This window comes from Bufo gargarizans, chromosome 5, assembly GCF_014858855.1.
Source record: "Bufo gargarizans isolate SCDJY-AF-19 chromosome 5, ASM1485885v1, whole genome shotgun sequence".
Lineage (NCBI taxonomy): Eukaryota > Metazoa > Chordata > Amphibia > Anura > Bufonidae > Bufo > Bufo gargarizans.
Genome location: NC_058084.1, coordinates 133605976 through 133623267, shown reverse-complemented (window position 1 = coordinate 133623267; position 17292 = coordinate 133605976). Strand labels below are relative to the sequence as shown.

At 40.9% G+C, this 17292-nt stretch overlaps 1 protein-coding gene across 1 annotated transcript in view; it reads right to left on the bottom strand.

Annotated features, from left to right (window-relative positions):
* LAMA3 (laminin subunit alpha 3) overlaps window positions 1-17292 on the bottom strand; it is a 238456-nt gene that overhangs the window by 135825 nt on the left and 85339 nt on the right. The window contains 7 exon segments of the mRNA XM_044295643.1: window positions 3071-3227; window positions 3624-3723; window positions 10035-10140; window positions 10296-10348; window positions 10435-10534; window positions 13092-13138; window positions 15360-15497. Coding sequence (XP_044151578.1) covers window positions 3071-3227; window positions 3624-3723; window positions 10035-10140; window positions 10296-10348; window positions 10435-10534; window positions 13092-13138; window positions 15360-15497 — 701 coding nt within the window.

Below are 17292 nucleotides of genomic sequence, written 5' to 3'. Positions count from 1 at the left end.
CACATTGTACCCCACTTTCCCCCACAAGGTCCTACAAGACCGTTAGGGTAGTTTAACATTAAAATTTTTATTGGATTATCAGTCCCAGTTACAGGAGGAATAAAGCCTCCAGAGACTCATTACAAAACTAATCTGGGCGAGCTAAGACCCAGCAGCTCCTGCAGCTACCCGAAACCCAGCAATCACATGATCACTGAGATAGGAGACGGTAGCGCCATGGTAACTCATTTAGCACTGTGTATACAACTTGGAAGGCAAGGATGGTGATAAACCATCTCTGCCTTCTCTATGGGAGTTCGGCTGTCACTGACAATTGGCTCCCTGTCCCTGCAAGACCTCCGTGAAGCTGCATACACAGCAAGGAAGTTTAGAAACCTTGCAGAGTTACATGTGGACCTGCCATCCAATTTAAGTCAGAGGAAGGTCAAAGTGATGGCGCTGTAGTGGAGGGGGTTGAACCAATAAGCATAATTTATTTTATTACTTTACATTATGGAACCACTGTATCAACCAACAGATTTGACTTAGGGCTACCCCTAAAAGTGTTATCCTGGCAGTCAGGATCTGGACTTTGCTGCAGGGGAACCATCAGGCAGAAGTCGATACATGGGCAGTCAAATGAATGCAGCACATCTAGCAGGATACTATCAAACTAGGAACCTGGTGCTTAGGCACCTTCCAAGGTGGCTAGCCATTGGCTGGTGCAGATTAGTGTGTAAAATCAATAACTAGACACAGGAGCATTTTTTTAATTACTCCAATTGAAAAATTGTCTATTTTTCCTGATCTAACAGAAAAATGTAGTACTTAATTATGGGAGCATCCCTTTAACTGTCTATGTAACTTTGTTTGGCAACCGGTGTTAACAATTTTACTTATGTTAATGTTAGGGATTGCGGGTGTTGTTACATTGTGGTAAATTTCCTAATATAGACATTATACCTTTATTCGAGGGCACATGAGGTCATGTTTTTTTATTTTTATGTATGATTCATATTTGGCTACAGGCTTTGCAACATTTTTTATTATTGTGGCATATAACCTTATTGGAAGATGTTGCAACAAATGTTACTTTTATTTTATTATAGAGCGGTGTCTCTTATTCTATTTGTCTATAGGGTTGATGATCTTCTAGATACAGATAAAGTAAGATACACGAAATATTGAGCAGCCCTGACTTGCTGCTTTAGTATATGAGGAAGATACCATCTGAACCAATTAAAGGGAGCTCAGGGAAGTATAAAGCAGGGTCACCACACGTAAGCACATATACTAACATTTATAGAAATTGTAAGCCAAATTTAAGAATGCATACAAATATTGTTACTACAAGACAGACTCTCCTTAGTAAACAATCAGTCAAAGCTTTGCTAAGAAGACTTTTAACATCCGAATGTATTTTTGTCGCACTCCTAGAAAAACTAGGAAACGTTTGACAGCTATTTCTGTCAGGGTACATTCACACGACCGTATGAATTGGCCTGCATCCGTTCCGCAGTCCCACAAAAAAGATAGAGCATATCCTATTCTTGTCCACAAGAATATGCATTTCTATCATAGGGCCGACTATGCGTGGTCTGCAAAATGCGTAACGCACACGGCCGGTATCCATGTTTTGTGGATCCGCAATTTGAAGACCGTAAAAGATATGTGGTCGTCTGAATGTAGCCTCAGTCCCATACATCCTGAACAGTCACTGTCATTGAAATTCCTCCTCACCACGGTTGTGTGGTGAGGAGTAATGGAAGTCTTGGCTCCCCAGCCTTTATATCTATGAGGTCGGAAAACCCCTTTAAAATCACAATACAGAGTAAATACGCCCACAATACCTGTATCCCCATCACACATGCTCCTTCATTGCCACTCTCGGCAAAGTACCAATTTTCAGGTTATATATTACAATGTGTGTACTGTTAACACAGTTTTAAGAATTGTTCCCATTACGTTTTTCTCTCCATCAGACTTTTTTTTGTATTTTTGTCATTTTTTTCTCCACACGGTTCTTAATACATAGTGTGTAGAATTACATTTAAGGCTGTGTTCCCAGTTGAGTTATTTAGTCAGTTATTTCCATCAGTTATTATGAGCCAAAACCAGACGCAGGTCAAAAACACGGAATTGATGCAAGTTAAATCATTACACCTGATGTGTAGGCTTAGCTACTGGTTTTGGCTCACAATAACTGATGAAATAACTCTTTATGCCTATTTATGAATCATATGGCGGTACATTAGAAGGCTTGTGCACCTCTTTAGATGTCCCACTGGATTGGTTGCAGACTCATTCATTTCAATGCGGCCCAAAAAAGATAAGAACAACACACTTTGTGCTGTCCTTATCAGTATGTTCGTAATACAAAAAAATAGAACATTTCCTATGTCTGTTTTGAGGACAAGAATAGACATTTTTACAATTGAGCTCGGCACAGCCGGCATCAGTATTCTGCAGATCTGCAGTTTGCAGACTACAAAATACATATAGTCATGTGCATGAGGCCTTAGGCTACTTTCACACTAGCGTTCGGCTGTCCGCTTGTGAGTTCCGTTTGAAGGGGCTCACAAGCGAACCCGAACACTTCCGTCCAGCCCTAATGCATTCTGAGTGGACGCGGATCCGCTCAGAATGCATCAGTCTGGCGGCGTTCAGCCTCCGCTCCGCTCAGCAGACGGACACCTGAACGCTGCTTGCAGCATTCGGGTGTCCGCCTGGCCGTGCGGAGGCGTGCGGATCCGTCCAGACTTACAATGTAAGTCAATGGGGACGGATCCGTTTGAAGATGACACACTATGGCTCAATCTTCAAACGGATCCGTCCACCATTGACTTTCAATGTAAAAGTCTGGACGGATCCGCTCAGGCTACTTTCACACTTAGAAAATTTTATACAATATAATGCAGACGGATCCGCTCTGAACGCTAGTGTGAAAGTAGCCTTACTTGAATACTGGCTTGCAGGACTCCATGGTTCTTTCCGCACCACAGCCACTCCTGTTACTGCAGGACCATGCCACATGGCTGTACCCTTAGTGTGACATTCAATAAAGATGACTGTCCTATTATAACTCTCTTACCTGTATGGAAGACATTTGTGCGTATCCCCGCCAGCTGAACCCAGGAAACTCTTGAGGATTATATCCAAAGCGAACAGCCCTTCCACTAGCAGTTGTGCCATCCTCAATTTCAAACTTCATTTGATGGAGGTCAGGGAAGTAGTAGTTTGGTTTAGGCCTGGGAAAACAAAGGGTTAAGGTTATTATGAAATATAATACAACATATAGACATTACAGCCATTATACAGTATATATTGCATATGATACATAATATGTGTATGAATAGGAACTGATATCTGATAGAGTTTATGGTCTGATATGATCAGTTATTTTTGGTGCTGCAGAACAGATTACACTAGATTATTTTTATAGGCAACACGATTTGTATTTGTTAGTGTAGCCAGTGTTCGAAGATGGAGAATAGACATTTAAAAGCAATATGAACAAAGGCAGTGAAATCTACCATGACGTTCTGAATTTTTAAATACAGACAAAATTATGTAAATAAGATAAAATCTTGTATCGTCATGTATTGCTTTATAACTTTATATAATATATGCATAAAATAACTTACTGGTTACAGTTCTGGCCTTCAATATTATTTCTGCAAACACATTTTCCTGTGGACTCGTCACAGAGATGACTGACAGATCCACCAACATCGCACTGACAACCTGTCATAAAATACAGAGACTAGCAAAGCAATCCGTAATCTCCATATCTACTGGTGCTTGTCATCAATATGGACATCATAATCTGTACAGCTTTACAATGTAAACTAGTCACGTCAGAGCATGAAAATCATCTCGGACTCTATCTCACTGTGACTAAAGTGGGGAATGAGTGTTACCATTCTCCTAGCTGTCGATTGTATGTAAGGGTTCATTTTTGTTTCTCCTGGTTCTTTAAACTTCTAACTTAATAGGGGGTGTACAGCCACTACATATTAATGACCTATCCACAGGAAAGGACATCAATATCTGATTGGTGGGGGTCTGACTCCCGGCATGCCCGATGATTAACTGTTTGAAAAGGACACGGCGCTCATACAAGCTCTTCTACCTATTCAAAATTACATTGTGAGTCGTCTCCCTTGAAGTGTCAGAGCAGTGTAATTACAAGTAATCGCCCCCTTTAAGAGAATAGAACAAGCACTTGTAATTACACTGCGACACCAAGATTTCCAAGCTGACACGCAGTGTAATCTTGATGAGGAAGCAGTGCTCGCATGGGCACCGCTTTCTCTTCAAACAGCGGGGGGTCAGACACCCACCGATCAAATACTGATGACCTATTCTGAGTAAGGGTCATCAATAGGTACTGGCAGCACAACCCCTTTAAAGAGGTTCTCCCGGAATTAAGAAAATAAAATTACTGAAAATACTTACATATTACTTTATCATAAATATATTCCCAAATACTTTTCATTTGTTATAATGGCTCGTTTTGTCTGGAGAGCAATCATTAGGAGAAATAAAATGGCAACTGTCCTGTTAGTACACACAAAACCTGCCCCAATCACACAGGAGGACAGGTTACTTCAAAACACTGAGCTAAAGAGCTGCCTCATCATCCTCTCCTACTTGTCAGGGATTATGATCCTTAATACAGTTTAATATGATCTTCAGCTTATAATATTGGTATTAACCAATAGACCTGACAGAAGTGCAGGTTGGGGGACAACTAGGAAATAGTGACCATAAAGTAATAACCTTCCAATTGTCATTTAAAATAGGTGTTTCTTCAGGGAGAAACAAAAATATCAAACTTTAAAAAAAGCTAAATTTCGCCAACTAAAAGAGGCCATAGGCCTAACTAACTGGGACAAAGTCCTCAAGAATAAAAAATACAGCCACAAAATTGGATATTTTTAAAAGCATCCTAAAATCTAATTGTGAGAGGTACATACCTTATGGGAATAAAAGGTTAATGAACAAGAATAAAACAATGTGGATAAATAGAACTGTAAAGAAAGCAATAAATGACAAAAAGAAAGCATATAAATCACTATTAAAACTATAAGGAAAAAAATAGAATATGTAAAAAATAAATAAAAGCAGCCAAACTAGAGACTGAGAGATTAATTGCCAAAGAGAACAAAACTAACCCTAAAATTTTCTTCACTCATAAATGGTAAAAAGTATAAATCTGAAGGTGTCTGCCCTTTACAGAGCAATGAGGGGGAAGTTGCAGAGAGCGATGAGGAGAAAGCAAAGCTATTAAATATTTTTTTCACCACTGTATTGACTAGGGAAAATAGATGAAAAGCAGAATGTAAAAGTAAATTCACCCTCGTATCCTAAGATAATTAAGTAATGCCATAGCCAGACCCTTATTTTTGCAATTTATAGACTCTATACTGACAGGGAGTGATCCACAGGATTGGCGCATAGCAAATGTGGTGCCAATATTTAAAAAGGGTCCAAAAACAGAGCCCAGAAACCATAGACCGGTAAGTTTAACATCTGTCGTGGATAAACTGTTTAAAGGTTTTCTAAGAGATGCTATCTTGGAGTACCTCAATGAAAATAAGCAAATGACGCCATATCAGCGAGGCTTCATGAGGGATCAGTCATGTCAATTTAATCAGTTTCTATGAGGAGGTAAATTCTAGACTTGACAGCGGCGAGTCAATGGATGTCGTATATCTGGACTTCTCCAAACCATTTGACACTGTACCGCATAAAAGGTTAGTATAAAAATGAGAATGCTTGGACTGTGAGAAAATGTCTGCATGTGGGTAAGTAACTGGCTCAATGATAGAAACCAGGGTGGTTATTAACGGTACACACTCAGACTGGGTCACTGTCACTAGTGGAGTACCTCAGGGGTCAGTATTGGGCCCTAGTCTCTTCAATATATTTATTAATGATCTTGTAGAAGGCTTACATAGTAAAGTATCAATTTTTTCAAATGACACTAAACTGTGTAAAGTAATTAACACGGAAGAGGACAGTATACTGCTACAGAGGGATCTGAGGTGGGAGATGAGGTTTAACACTGACAAATGTAAGGTTATGCACATGGGAAGGAATAATGCAAGTCACCAGTACATACTAAATGGTAAAACACTGGGTAACACCAACATGGAAAAGGACCCAGGAATTTTTGTGAGCAGCAAACTTACACACTCACACACTCACACTTGCGGCAGAGGATTCCGTCAGGCAGTTCTGTTGCCGGAACTGCCTGCCGGATCCGGCAATCCGGACACAAACAATTGGCATTTGTCAGACGGATCCGTCTGACAAATCCATTGAAATACCAGATCCATCTCTCTGGTGTCATCCGGAAAGACGGATCCGGTATTTATTTTTTTCACAGATTTAAAGGTCTGTGCATACGCGGACCGGAAGAACGCATCCGTCAATGCGGCAATTTTAATGCCGGATCTGGAACTAATACATTTCAATGGAAATTAATGCCGGATCCGGCATTCCGGCAAGTGTTCAGGATTTTTGTCAGGAGAGAAAAATACAGCATGCTGCTGTATTTTCTCCGGCCAAAAAACGTAAGAGGGACTGAACTGATGCATACTGAACGGAATGCTCCCCATTCAGAATGCATTAGGATAAAACTGACCTGTTTTTTCCATTATTGAGCCCCTGTGACGGAACTCAATACCGGAAAAGAAAAACGCTAGTATAACTACGTATACATACAGTACAGACCAAAAGTTTGGACACACCTTCTCATTCAAAGAGTTTTATTTATTTTCATGACTATGAAAATTGTAGATTCACACTGAAGGCATCAAAACTATGAATTAACACATGTGGAATTATATACATAACAAGAAAGTGTGAAACAACTGAAAATATGTCATATTCTAGGTTCTTCAAAGTAGCCACCCTTTGCTTTGATTACTGCTTTGCACACTCTTGGCATTCTCTTGATGAGCTTCAAGAGGTAGTCACCTGAAATGGTTTTCACTTCACAGGTGTGCCCTGTCAGGTTTAATAAGTGGGATTTCTTGCCTTATAAATGGGGTTGGGACCATCAGTTGCCTTGTGGAGAAGTCAGGTGGATACACAGCTGATAGTCCTACTGAATAGACTGTTAGAATTTGTATTATGGCAAGAAAAAAGCAGCTAAGTAAAGAAAAACGAGTGGCCATCATTACTTTAAGAAATTAAGGTCAGTCAGTCCGAAAAATTGGGAAACGTTTGAAAGTGTCCCCAAGTGCAGTCACAAAAACCATCAAGCGCTACAAAGAAACTGGCTCACATGCGGACCGCCCCAGGAAAGGAAGACCAAGAGTCACCTCTGCTGCGGAGGATATGTTCATCCGAGTCACCAGCCTCAGAAATCGCAGGTTAACAGCAGCTCAGATTAGAGACCAGGTCAATGCCACACAGAATTCTAGCAGCAGACATATCTCTAGAACAACTGTTAAGAGGAGACTTTGAATCAGGCCTTCATGGTAGAATATCTGCTAGGAAACCACTGCTAAGCACAGGCAACAAGCAGAAGAGACTTGTTTGGGCTAAAGAACACAAAGAATGGACATTAGACTAGTGGAAATCTGTGCTTAGGTCTGAAGAGTCCAAATTTAAGATCTTTGGTTCCAGCCACCGTGTCTTTATGCGATGCAGAAAAGGTGAACGGATGGACTCTACATGCCTGGTTCCCACCGTGAAGCATGGAGGAGGAGGTGTGATGTTGTGGGGGTGCTTTGCTGGTGACACTGTTGGGGATTTATTCAAAATTGAATGCATACTGAACCAGCATGGCTACCACAGCATCTTGCAGCGGTATGCTATTCCATCCGGTTTGCATTTAGTTGGACCATCATTTTTTTTTCCAACAGGACAATGACCCCAAACACACTTCCAGGCTGTGTAAGGGCTATTTGACCATGAAGGCGAGTGATGGGGTGCTGCGCCAGGTGACCTGGCCTCCACAGTCACCGGACCTGAACCCAATCCAGATGGTTTGGGGTGAGCTGGACCGCAGAGTGAAGGCAAAAGGGCCAACAAGTGCTAAGCATCTCTGGGAACTCCTTCAAGACTGTTGGAAGACCATTTCAGGTGACTACCTCTTGAAACTCATCAAGAGAATGCCAAGAGTGTGCAAAGCAGTAATCAAAGCAAAAGGTGGCTACTTTGAAGAACCTAGAATATGACATATTTTCAGTTGTTTCACACTTTTTTGTTATGTATATAATTCCACATGTGTTAATTCATAGTTTTGATGCCTTCAGTGTGAATCTACAATTTTCTTAGTCATGAAAAAAAAGAAAACTCTTTGAATGAGAAGGTGTGTCCAAACTTTTGGTCTGTACTGTAACTAATTATGAGATCACAGCCACAGACTATCCTGATTCAACACTGATAGAAAATCATGTTTTTAGCGGACAGAACATGAACAAGCTTTACATTACTCATCTGGATGAACCCTATGGTGTCTTCTAAACACGCTGATTGTTGTATATTTTGGGCACTGTCATGCATGACATATAGCTTTCCCAAGAGACCCTATGCTAAGTGACTGCCAGTTTACTTTGTCTTTACTTTACTCGCTACCTTATCTATCTTCTGCTTTTTTAACTGCAGTAAATCTTATTAGCTGCATATGCATTTGCTAAAGGGGTTATGCCATGATTTATGTAAAAAAATCAGGCATCATATAGTACATAACAATCTCTAACAATGCTAGAACCAGGCCTGTACCTCACATGGAGACAGAGATCTTCCCATTTATTGCTTCCCGTTGCTCTGCTAGATTTTTTTGCAGGCTGACAGCTGAGGGGGCACGTGCTTTCTCAGGGGGCATGTCCTTTCTCTGTAAGGGCCACAGTTTCTAAAAGAAGATATGTCTGGTGGCAGTTGAAGACTTAAAATGAGCATGTGCGACCACCTCAGTGAGGTGGACAAGAGAACAAACAGCAGGTGACACCATACAGATACATTTTACTGAATAGCTTAGTGGCTATACTAAATTTTTAATTATATGCAATTACAAAAGTATTCAGATCCAGGTGCTGGTTTAAAAACTACAATAATTTTCATGGCTCAACCCCTTAAATCTGCAAAAATTGCTTATTTTTCACCTAGCCATGGTGAGTGAGCCTATTTATTCCTATATCTGAAAATCCAATGCAAAATATCAGTTTATTCACACATTTTCAAGGGGAGTAACAAGGATTGCACAAGGCAGAGTTCTAAAGATAGGCGTTTCAGTATTTTTATTTTTTGGAGCATGCAACAGTTTATTAAAACAGACATGTAACTAAAAGAGAAGTGCAGGGCATAGAGAAAAAGAAGCAGTACTGCCAACTATTTGCACTGGCAGCAAGTCAGATAGGCAGGGACACAGAAATAATTAGGGGAAATGTTGATAGTCAGGGGCTACAGTAGTGAGATAAGAGGCAGGCTGAGAAGCCTGACTGTATATTATACATAGTTCTTTTCATAAATGTTGTAGACAGACCCTCTTTAGCAATGCTTAGTTAGAGTTTACACCCTGTTTTTTTTAATAAAGTATGTTTCAAAAATGCTTAACATTATCCCTACACTTTATTAAAATAGACTGAAATGACAGTTACACTTTAACCTTCATCGGACCTGATCCAGCCCCTCATTCTTTTGTGACATCTAACTGCTAACTTCAATAACGGGGGGCCACTGTTTCCTTACTTTTCTAAATCCTAACACATTGTTAAACATGAATGACTATGTGGAATACAACATTTCTGACTTCAGATAGACTCCTAGTGTACATCTCTCAGATATCAATATTTCTAACAAATTCAATTACCCATCAGAGCCACTGTATGAACATAATAATTCTATGCTGAAATATTTTTTTTCTCCTCATACCTCCTATTCTTGAAATTAGCAAAGGTATCAACAATAAGATCCCCATTGATCCAGTGGATATTCATAAAAAGCCTCAAATAGGAAACCCTGTTTACATGTCCTAAACTATCATATAGACTGAACTTGCATTCTTTAGTTTTCTGGGACTCTCAATAATAAATTACCTTTACATCCAAAATAGTTCTTGCCATCCAGGTAAAAATAACCATCTTTGCAAGTTCCACAGGATGTGCTGCATGTGTTTGGCTTACAATGACAATCTCCTTCAGTCTGAAAAGAAACATGGCGACATTTATACAAATATAATGAAATATTAAACTTTTCAGAATTGTCTCGTACAACTTGTGTACTGCAATGAAGCTGGGCAGCAATATTAAATGAGACCCATCTAACCTTACACAACCCCTTCACGTCTGTATTATTACCTGATGACATTCACCTATTCCACTTATTGTTCCTTCTACATCACAAGCACAGTCTGGAAACAAAAGATTTGACATTAATGCACTTATTACAACTCATCTATACATACATAGAGGTAGAGGACTAATCACAGTGTCTTACCAATACAACCCTGAGGATTGTCCCCATCTAAATTCCAGAATAATGGTTTGCAGTGGTCACAAGTTATACCCTCCACTCTCGGTAAGCATTGGCAGCGACCCTGTATAAAAAACATTCCAATTAATGCAAGTTCATTTATAACAGTATTTTTTCTATCCGTATGGTTTGGAGACCATGCTGCGCTATTTTTTGAAATAATATATAATATATCCATATCGTTTAGAGAACATACTGCTCTATATAATAGACAACAGCTAGGCCCTTTATGTGTCCATGTGGGAAAGCAACAGGTTATAATGGAATTGATCCAGTATGTCATATAGCATCCATTATATCAGAAGCCTTGACACCATGTGTACAGATCTATGCTTCTCTTATATATGAAGTAATAATTGTAGTAATAAATGAGTGTACAAAGTTCTGTACATCATTTCCATATATGGGAGATTTATTATTTGTCACTAATTTTTAGGATTCCAGGTAAATGATTTTCCCTTTTTTTGTAAGTGTCTCTTTATAGCATTTTTTTTAGTTTAGTTAGTTAAGTGAATGAGTTTGAAGGTTAGTTTGTCTCTAAATGAGTCTAAAGGCTGGAGCTGCAGTAAAAGCTCTGACCAATCTGATTAAGTATTGTATGTCAGGTGACCTAAACAACCAATCAGCTGCCTAAAGATGGAGTAACCAGCCCTCATGATTATAGCTACAATTAAATAGATTGCCTATTCTCAGGCTTTGATAGCAAATCAGTAGGATATACCCTCAAAGCCAGACAGGTACGACTCCAAAAGGGGCCCCCAAAGTGTAATGTAGAGCACACCGCGCAAGCGCAGCCACCCTCTATTCATTGCTATGGGAGACCTGAAAATAGCTGAAAAGTGCTGGCTCAGCTATTTCTAGCGGTCCAAAAGAGTTGAATGTAGAAGCAGCCATGCACGTCCAGAGCGCTCTCCATTTACTGCTTTGAGATTTCTGAAAATAGCTGAAGGTGCTCTCTCGGCTGCTTTCAAAATTCCTATAGCAGTGTATGGAGAGCATGCCATGCATGCATGGTGTGTGCGCCTTGACTTTAGGGGCCCTCTTCTTGAGATAGTTGCCTATCTAACTTTGATGGCAAATTTCAGCAATATGACCTCAAAGTCTGAGATGAGAAAACCCCTTTAAGTTTGCCAATGCAAGCTACCAAAAGAAATTCAGAGTAAAAGAGCAGAATTTATCTATTGTATAACTATGAAGACTGATCTATAGACACAGAAAGAAATGCATTTTTGTACCAGATGCTTTTCAATCGTGTTGTCTCCAAAAGACAATCTATTTCATACCGCAGGGGAAATGTATGATAGTATTACATGGTAGACTGCTCATGTAACATTGTATACAGATGACTCATGTCTGCCAGATATACATATGCCCTACATGGGACAGACTTAAAGAGGACCTGTCACCAATCCTGACATGTCTGTTTTAATAGCTCCATGCATTCCCCGTGTAATAATAATTCTGGAGCATCTATTCTTATACCTGTATGTTGTGCCATTCCTTTATTATTTCTACTAGAAGTTAAAGGGCTTCTGTCACCCCACTAAACTGTTTTTTTGTTTACTTATAATCCCTATACTGCGATTTATGCATACATAATCTAATTAATCATTTTGGTTCAGTAGAATGTGTTAAAAACATGCTTTTAAAATATGCAAATTACCTTGCTACCAGCAAGTAGGGCGGCTACTTGCTGGTAGCAGCCGCATCCTCCGATCCTAAAGACGCCCCCTCCGCATGTTGATTGACATGGCCAGCGAACAGGATCGTTCTCTGCTGGCCCTGTTTGCATTCAAAATCTTGCGCCTGTGCCGTACCTGACTTCAATCGGCGCAGGCGCACTGAGAGGCGGACGCTCTATCCTCAATGCGCCTGCGTCGGGTGTAGATGTGATGTCATCGGCGCAGGCGCATTGAGGATGGAGCAGCCGAGTGAGCGGCCGCCTCTCAGTGTGCCTACGCCGACTGAATACCGTTACGGCGCAGGCGCGAGATATTGATAGCAGACAGAGCCAGCAGAGGACGATCCCGTTCACTGGCCCTGTCAATCAACATGCGGAGGGGGCGTCTTTAGGATCGGAGGATGCGGCTGCTACCAGCAAGTAGCCGCCCTACATGCTGGTAGCAAGGTAATTTGCATATTTTAAAAGCACGCTTTTAACACAATCTACTGAACCAAAATGATTAATTAGATTATGTATGCATAAATCGCAGTATAGGGATTATAAGTAAACAAACCAAAAACAAAAACGGTTTAGTGGGGAGACAGAAGCCCTTTAAGAATGAATTGCTAGCTGTCTGCAGTAAGGGTACAGAGGGGAGGTAACCAGTTGGGGGGCAGGGTGTACCTGCACAGACTCACTTTATCCAATCAGTGCTGCCATTTTCAGTCTGTGCAGGTACACCCCCCCAACGTTACCTCCCCTCTGTACCCTTACTGCAGACTGCTAGCAATTCATTCATAACTTCTAGTAGTAATAATAAAGGAATGGCACATCATATAGCCATAATAATAGATGCTCCAGAATTGTTATTACATAGGAAATGCATGAGGCTATTAAAACAGGCATGTCTTTAATCATTATAAATAGATACCATTAAACAAAATGAAAAAGCACTTACTGCTTGTGAGGTAAGGGTGCCTACAGGATCACATTCACCATTAACATCTATAGTAAGAAAATAATACAATAAACACTACTGAACATCAGGAATAAAGAAGTAAACCGTCTAATCCTATGACCACATTAAGGCCTCTTTCACATGGTCAGCATTCGGTCTGGATTTTTAAGCTAAAACCAGGAGTGGGTCCCATACATGAACAGTACCCATTTCTCTGTAGGTAGGTTCCACTCCTGGTTTTGGCTTACAATATTGATGCAAAATACTGACCAAATGCTGACCTGTGAAAGTGGCCTAAGTGTGTGAGAACTCTTGTTGGAACTGATGCACAGGAACACATTACAGATTCATACTGTAGAGCTGTGGCATGGCATTGGCACCTACAGAAATGTATGGGCCCATACTGTACCTCGGTATGCTTTTAGTTTCATTCTGAGGACCATGAATATGTTTCTCTTATGGAATCATGCTGCACTACAGAGGATATACTTTTAGGGGTGCAGGATGCCATATAGCAAAAGTGACTTCAGTCTTGGCTGCCAGCATCTCACCAAAGATTTATTGACAGAGTATCCTATGATATGACTTTGGGATTAAAATACAATTTCAGAACCCCCTTAATACCTTTAAACAGATTTACTCCAATATGAATAGCATTGCTTTTTTTTAATCATAAAGCGTGCCAGCAACGAGCAATGCCTTAGCAGATATTCTCCAAGATGAACAAACCCTATTCACAAACACTGTGGGGGAGTTGCCCATAGCAACCAAAGGAGCTCTGAAAAATGAAAGATGGAATCTGATTGGTTGCTATGGATAACTAGGTCAATTTTAGAAAGTTATAATTTACATTAATATGTAGTGAAAGAACCATGTCACACAGAAATATCTGACTTTTTGCCCCATAAAACTAGTGTAAATCTATCGAAAAACTCCCTTTAAGAGGTTTTGACAAGAAAAACACCCATAATAATAACTAAACTCTAAAAGGGCATGCTTAATGATGTAGTACCATGAGAAAGCCTCTATTCCTTCATATGTTTTATCTCCTGCTACAAGACCACTGACATTTGTTACAGGACATCAAAAGATACCCCTCGTAAAAACCACTGCCGCACACTGGGAAATCACTATTCGTGCCAGCATTCATAAAACGTGTGTCACCAATGGGGCCTCTAAACTGGTGGAATCAATCCAAACATTCCCAAAGAACATTCATCTAAGGAGCCTTCCATGATGGTTTATGGCACGCTTGTAACCAAGCAGAGTTGATAAACAATCCCTAGAGATCTGGGTGTTATAAAACCAGCGCTGAGCTCTCAAAAGTCCTTTGTCCGGCAGTTCTTTCCTTTAGGACTGCACCTCAAAGCTGAAAAAAAGATCACACACTTTTGTCTTCTTAATAATACTTGGGGAAAAAAGTTCAATAGGAGTAAGAGCATTGGATGTGAGCCCAGAAGTCTAAAATACTAGGGGAAATATGCCAAGGAGCCTGTATTGTGACATAAGTTCTAATATGCATGAAAGCAAATTACCCAGAACATGTTTGTTTTTGTGAATCTTACAAAGCTGTTAAAAAGCTAAAAGAAAAACAAGTATAATCAGACTTTAGACCTTGTGGCTCTCCAGCTATTGCTAATATTTAAGGGACTCCATACACTTTAGACCAGGGGTGCACAACCTGCGGCCAGGGGGCCACATGCGGCCCTTGATACCATCCATTCTGTGCATCCCCCAACCATCTGGTAACAGACATGTATAACATAACAGTATTTCAGTTGTTAATACCCTTTCAAATTTTATTTTCGGCCCTGGTCGTTGGTTCAGTCTGACAATGTGGCCCCCAAGCAGAAAATGTTGTGAAACCCTGCTTTAGACCAAGGATTCAGCAACCTCCAGCACTTCAGCTGTTCTGAAACTACAACTCCCAGAATCCTTCTTTCACTTCTATGGGAGTTACAAGAACAGCCAAGTAAGTGTGCATGTTGGGAGTTGTAGCTTCACAGCAGCTGGAGTGCCAAAAGTTGCAGTTCCTTGCACTAGACTATGGTCCACCAAATTTACCTTTTTCAGTAGGACCATCCAACAATCTAATATGCATGTGGCGCACCCTACTATCCCCAGACAGCCTCATCCACAATGTTACCAGCACATGTGCAGCTAGCATTATAAACTGGTCAACCCCTTTAAGAAAATCTCTCTTTTGTGTCTTGTGTTACACAATCATTACAATACATCACCATCATGTATATGACAGCAAGAACTTACCTTGACAATATGGATAGTTATCTAATCCAGAAAAGCATCTGTCACACTTCTGCCCAGTTATCCCTGGTCGGCAGTCACACTGTCCAGTAATAGGGTCGCATGTACTCTGATAGGAGCCTTGAGGGGAACACTGACAGGCTGAACAGCAATGATGCAAATATTAGAAACTGCTGTTACGTGTACAGCACAAAAACATTTCTTGGCAATGGAAACTTGGTTTGGATTTTTTTTTTCTATAAATAGTTAACCTCACTCCAGAAAAAAGGCTATATAATGCAGCATATAAAAGAATAATGTAGAGACTTTTGTGTGTACTTGTTTTAATTCATGCGTAATTTATGGGTTGTCCACCATCTTGATTCCTTCTTTCCCTTACATATGGTTCCCCTAATAAAGCTTATATTTTTCCATCATGCCTTTGGCATTGCAGAGACAAAGGGGATGAAGTCTTATCACACTAAGAGCAGCCATTGATAGATCACTGATGTAGAGCTGTCCCATAATTCCGATTACAGTCTCAGTGTATTCTATGTGATGCAGCTTCAGCCTGTCTCCCTGCTTGTGATGGGCTTCTCCATCAGCTCTTACAAGCAGGAGGCACAAGATGGGAGCAGTGTGAAGTTGCATCTCATAAAAATACACTGAAGATTCTGCACACAGCATACACGGATGTATAGACCACAAGTGTCAAACACAAGGCCCACGGGCCGAATCTGGTCTCATTTTTTGTGGCCCGGTGGTAAGGCCGTAATATGTGTGATAGTGCCGCAATGTATATTTACACCAATCACATCAGCAATCACATTGACGTAGCACGCCATAGCTTCACAGCCATGCTATGTAGTGGTAGCGTAGCGTAGTGGGGGCGCTCCTTCAATGTTATTGCTGAGCGGCCAGGAAGGTATAGGTGAGAGTACAGATGATTGCCGGTCGCCATTTTCTTTTTGTGCCCACATGGAGCAGGAATGGAGCTAAATACAACTGGTGACAGCAGGCTCTCTGGGGTCAACATGGCGGCAGGCTCTGTGCAGGCAATCTGGCAGCAGGCTCAGTGAGGGCAATATGACAGCAGGCTCTGTGGGGGCAATGTGGTAGCAGGCTCTGTGGGGGCAATGTGGTAGCAGGCTCTGTGGGGGCAATGTGGTAGCAGGCTCTGTGGGGGCAATGTGGTAGCAGGCTCTGTTGGGGGAAATTTGGTAGCAGGCTCTGTGGGGGCAATGTGGTAGCAGGCTCTGTGGGGGCAATGTGGTAGCAGGCTCTGTGGGGGCAATGTGGTAGCAGGCTCTGTGGGGGCAATGTGGTAGCAGGCTCTGTGGGGGCAAAACAGTGTCAGAAATCCAGCCCCCAAAAAATAATAGGTAAGGATGTTTTACAAACCTGTTTTGTGTTATTCAACAATATGTTAACATCAGCCTTATGGTTTGCCTCCAACAGACGATAAATGTAGCTACACCTAACTGGCATAGTTACATTCATTCAGTCGCAGTATTACTAACGGCCCTTTAAAGACAGCCATAATGCTGATGTGGCCATTGGCAAAAATGATTTTGACACCCCTGGTATAGACAGTGTGAGTCAGAGGAGTTTTATAACTCCGCAGATAATCACTGTATGCACTCCTGGTCCTTATCTAAGGCAGAAATCAAATCTTCAGATGCACTATACGTATGAGGAGGCATACAGAGAAACTAAAAAAATTGAGGAGCTGGGTGGGGAGGGTGGGATTTCTGAGCTTCCAGGGGGGATTTCATACGTAATGAAGCAACGCTGTAGTTTACCTCCTAGTAGTCAGAATGTATGGATGCAAATGAGCGGGGATAATGCAAACTACACTGCTCGACTGTAACTGGTCGCTAGCATTATACGTACAAAGCAAACCTGCCAGAGTGCTTCTAAGAAAGTAGAAAGAAGTCAGAATAAGGGTCCATTCACA